The 5,033-nt window shown below is 37.4% G+C and overlaps 1 protein-coding gene across 1 annotated transcript; it reads left to right on the forward strand.

Moving 5' to 3' along the window:
* Positions 1-1,081: 1,081 nt before the first annotated feature.
* Positions 1,082-3,665, forward strand: LOC149216088 (disease resistance protein Roq1-like). The gene is made up of 3 exons (XM_089392697.1): positions 1,082-1,883; positions 2,004-3,129; positions 3,254-3,665. The coding sequence occupies exons 1-3, from the start codon at positions 1,270-1,272 to the stop codon at positions 3,659-3,661; spliced, it is 2,148 nt and encodes a 715-aa protein (XP_089248823.1). The 5' UTR covers positions 1,082-1,269; the 3' UTR covers positions 3,662-3,665.
* The last annotated feature ends 1,368 nt before the right edge of the window (positions 3,666-5,033 follow it).

The raw sequence follows: 5,033 nt of genomic DNA on the forward strand, positions 1-5,033 counted from the left end.
TATATAATATAATAATTTTTTTATCGTATTATTTAAATTATTTTTTAAAATTTAATTTATTTTTAAATATAATTAAATAAATAATTATATAAAATTTAAAATAAATAAAATAAATCTCTAGATTTATCTTAATTTTTAATTTATTAAAAGTTGAGAAGGATCAAATATCTTTTCACTTTGAAAACAACTTTGTATATAGATTTAGGGTTAAGATTTAGGGTTAAGATGGATCTACGTTGGTTTAATTTCTGTCTTTAAATAGGCTACATTCTACATGAATACCATGGGTTTTCAATACCATGTGAATGTAGTGAGCCATTTTTATTTTATTTTATTTTTATTTAGTTATTTCTATTTTCTTTTGATGAGTTAAAATATTTATATTACCTTACATTAATCTTTTTATTTAATCTAATTTAATTTTTATTTTTATATAATTTAATTTAGTCAAAATATTAAACATTATTATAAATTGTTAATTAACATACTAATTCTAAAATTATAAGATGTTGGTGTGCCTAACAAAACTATAAAATGAAATAGATCACAAATATTAATTATAAAAGCAAATACATAAAATGATAGTCACTAAAATATACTAATTTAGCCTCAAAAATATCAAAGTCATAGTTAGAAATTCTGGTTGAAAATCCCTATGGCTTACAATTTGCTTATTCAATTTAAATAAAAATTCCTCTAACTTATCAAGTTTCTTTATTAAAAATGTAGAAATCCTCTCTAAAAATCCCTATGGCTTACAATTTGCTGATTCAATTTAAATAAAAATTCCTCAACTTATCAAGTTTCTTTATTAAAAATGTAGAAAATAATATCCTAGTTACATTTATTTGAAGCGTTGTAGGGAAAAAAGTCCCAAGCAATCATAAAAATTATCATTATGCAGCGATGCATTTTTTTAAAAATAATTACGCTTTGATTTAAAAACAATTAATTTGGTTGAGCTTGTTTAATGGAGAATATGGAAAAAAATGTAGAAAATAATATCGGAGTTATATTTATTGGAAGCCATGTATCTAAGAAAATCTCAACCAATCATAAAAATTATCATTATACAGCTATGCTTTTATTGAAAGTGCCCATTTCACACCATCGCGCAACCCATCAATTGCAGCTTTATAACGCTCTTCCTCGGCTCGCTTGCAGTTTCCGCCGATCAAAACCGTCTGTCTTTGCTTCAACATCTCATTTATTATTTCTGTTCAGCAGCCCATAATAATAATTTCATTTGTTATTTCTGTTCGGCAGTCCATGCTTATCCAGATTCCCATGGCAATGGCAAACCTAACTACCGCCCCAGGTCACGATGACAATGATTCTGCTGCTTCTTCTTCCTCGGCTTCATCCTTTGCCTCGTTTTCCTGTTCCCGCTTCGACGTCTTCATAAGTCACCGCGGGCCGGATGTAAAAGACACCTTCGCGAGCCATCTCTATAGACGCCTTCTTGATCATGGATTGAGCGTCTTTTTGGACAAGGAGGAATTGGAGGAGGGTCACAATATTTCTTCTCAAATAGGACAAGCTATCGGTGGTGCCTCAGTCCAAATTGCAATTTTCTCTGAAAGGTATGCAGAATCTAGTTGGTGTCTTAATGAGCTTGTTTTCATGAAAAACGCCGAGGCTACCAGTCCTCAGCGGGTTACCATTCTTCCCATCTTTTTAAAGGTGGATCCTTCTGAGGTCCGATATACAGAGACAAAAGGAAGGTACGCTGAAGCCCTGCAGAAGCTCCAGGACAAGAGAATAACCGACCCTCAAACAGGTGGTCAAAAACCACGCTACAGTTCAGACACTATTCAGAATTGGAGAACCACACTTTCATATGTTGCAGATCTGAGCGGTTTCGAACTGAAACGATATAATGGGTGAGGATCTCCCACAATCTCTGGCAATCTGTAATCGTATTGGATTTGTTGGCATGATATAAGGTACATGATGTTTACTTTCTAACTTCTTATTTTACTTCATCAATGTCTATTATTCAGGGACGAGGGCGAGCTCTTGGATGACGTCCTCAGAAGGGTTTTAAAAACTGTTCCAAAACGACCTTTGTTTGTGGCTAAATATCCAACTGGGTTGGACCTAAAAGTAGAAGAATTTGAAAAGACAGTGTTGCAGGCGCAGGAGGAGCAGGTGAAACCCAAAGTTGTGGGGATCTTGGGTGTAGGCGGGGTCGGAAAAACGACACTGGCCAAAGCATTCTTCAACCTTAACAGGTCAAAGTACAACGAATCCGCCTTTATTGAAAATGTTAGGGAAATGTCTCTAAATATTTTAAAAAGTAAGCTCATTAAAGACTTGAAACTTGGAAATGGAAATATAGAAACTGAGTGTACAGAAAGTAAGCTCATTAAAGGCTTGAAACTTGGAAATGGAAATATAGAAACTGACTGTACAGAGGAAGATATACCAAAGCATCCCTTATCCTGTCACGTTCTCTTAGTTTTAGACGATGTAAATGATACAAATCAACAGGAAGCGCTTTTGACAATTAAGGGTTCTCTTAGCCCTGAAAGCTTGATTTTGCTTACATCGCGTGACAAGCATGTCCTTGAAAGCCATGAAGTGTTAGAGGGATCCCTTTATTATTTAAAGGGATTGAATATCCCGCAATCCAAACAACTCTTCTGTTCCTATGCTTTTAATCAGCCACATCCACTACCAGAATTTGCAGATTTGGTAGATCGGTTTGTTAGTGTGTGTGATGGATTGCCACTATCATTGAAAGTAGTGGGCGCACTAGTTTATGGACGACAATATGATTACTGGGAAGATCAATTGTTTCGACTTCAAAGTAATTTTCCCAAAGAGATAGAGGGCTGTTTTAGAATAAGTTATGACTCACTTGAGGAAAATGATAAGTCAATATTCTTAGATATTGCTTGTTTCTTCATAGGACAAGACAGAGATAAAGCTATCAGGATATGGGGTAATGTTGGGCTTCAAAATCTGCAGGACAAGTGTATGTTAGATGTGGACACTGAAAATAAAATAAATATGCATGATCATATTAGGGATCTTGGAAGAAAATTTGCCAAGGAAGTCATGCCCCTTCGTATTTGGGGTTCGACAACCAATAGCACTGATGATTTGTTACAGCGATCCTCACATGTAAGTACTTCGACGATCCAAACCTTTTTCCTGGGTTTAATTAAATTTTAAGCTTTAAAATTTCTTGTTTCCTGACAAAGTTAGATTAGTTCACTGTAGATTTTTTTTCTTGATCAATGAGCAGGTAATATATGAGGTCAGCGGAATAAGTATGGTTAGTTCCTCCCTTGATTTCTTCACTGATAAACATCCCGACCTTTCAAATACCCCGACTTCACAAGTATCACGGATCAGGCCTCTATTCAGTAATTTCGATTTTAGGAAGTTGCAACTTGTTGCAACTGAAGAAGATGATTTCGAAGACATATTGAGGGAGCAGAAACCGCATTTGACATGGCTCCGTTGGTATGGATTTTCCCACGCTTCCCTTCCTGACTGGATTCCGATGACGAAGTTAAGAGTTCTGGAAATGCAGGGAAACACTTTGAATAGACTGTGGCCACATCAATCTAAAGTACGAAAATATGTGTGCGTTTATCCTTCTTCATTTAATTTCTCATTTTGTAGGCTACAATCTTATGTTGCAACGTGAACATTGCGGGTGTTGCCTCTCGATCTGAAAGAGTTAAATATCTCGGCTCCCCTCTCAGAGATTCCAAGGTCTATAGGGCAGCTGAAGTACCTCCAAAGGATCGCCATATGGAATCACTCCAAAGCAGTCACCGTCGAAAGGTTGCCCGACGAATTTTGTCATTTGCGCTCTTTGAAATACTTAATTTTCAAAGGGTTCTCAAAATTGGTGTCGCTACCTGTTTCATTTGGAGAGCTAAATAACTTACAGCTCATGGATTTGGAAGGTGCTTCCTCTTTGCTCACTCTTCCCAATTCATTTGGCAATTTAACTCGACTGAAACATCTTTCATTGAGGGGTTGCGAGAATTTGGCCATTGACAATGGAACTCTGGGAGATATTAAAATGCTGGAACACTTGGATCTTTCTTTCTGCAGTCGGTTGGTCGATTTGCCACCCCAAGTCGCACATCAACGGTCCTTGCAACAGTTATATTTGCAGGAAACGAAGTTAAGAGAATTCCCTAGCGTTATGGGAGACCTCTGCAATTTGGAAGTTCTAAAATTAGGTAGCGATTTGTTGGAAGCGCTTCCACTTTGGCTCGGTGACCTCAAGAGCTTGAAGATCTTCTCACTCTCTTCTTCGCCGCAATTGAAATCCTTGCCCGATTCCTTTGAACTGTTGACTCAGTTGACACATTTGGATATAGAAAATTGTGGGATAGAATATCTACCAGAACACCTTCTCAAGATGAACAATCTAGAATCTCTAGTGGTATCAGATTGTCCGTTGGGGGAACTTCCATTTAAAAGGGTTGGAGGAGACATAGAAAGACACTTATCATTACAAGGGGAAAGAACAATGAATAAATTGAATTCCTCCAATGGCATGTGCATGTTTTGGCTCAAGACATTAGAGCTGTCAGGCACAGAAATAAGGGAGGTATTTTTTGAAGAGGGTGTTTGCCCCAACCTTCAACGACTGTCCTTGAGGGGGTGTCATGAATTGAGGCAACTAGGATGGATTTGTGGTCTGTCAAAAGCTCCAGATCTCGACATCAGTAGCTGTGTCAATGTTGAGGACCTCCCCGGTTTTGAAACATTGGTATCTTTGGAGACTTTGAATGTTCAGGGATGTGAGAAGCTCGAGAGAATAAAAGGCTTGCGCCAGCTTTCAAGACTCAGAGATCTAATTGTTCAGCAATGCCATGAGATACGAGAGCTACCAGGTGTGGAATATTTGACCTCTTTGGCGGTGTTGAGTGCTAGAGGATGTAAGAAGCTCGAGGGCATACCAGGGTTGGGGCAGTTAACAAAGCTTACACGTCTGGATGTTACTGGATGCTGTGAGATGCAAGAGCTGCCAAGGGTGGAATGTTTGACTTCTTTGGAGG

This window comes from Pinus tabuliformis, chromosome 1_1, assembly GCF_031772625.1.
Source record: "Pinus tabuliformis cultivar Carrire ecotype Pingquan chromosome 1_1, CPIR1, whole genome shotgun sequence".
NCBI lineage: Eukaryota > Viridiplantae > Streptophyta > Pinopsida > Pinales > Pinaceae > Pinus > Pinus tabuliformis.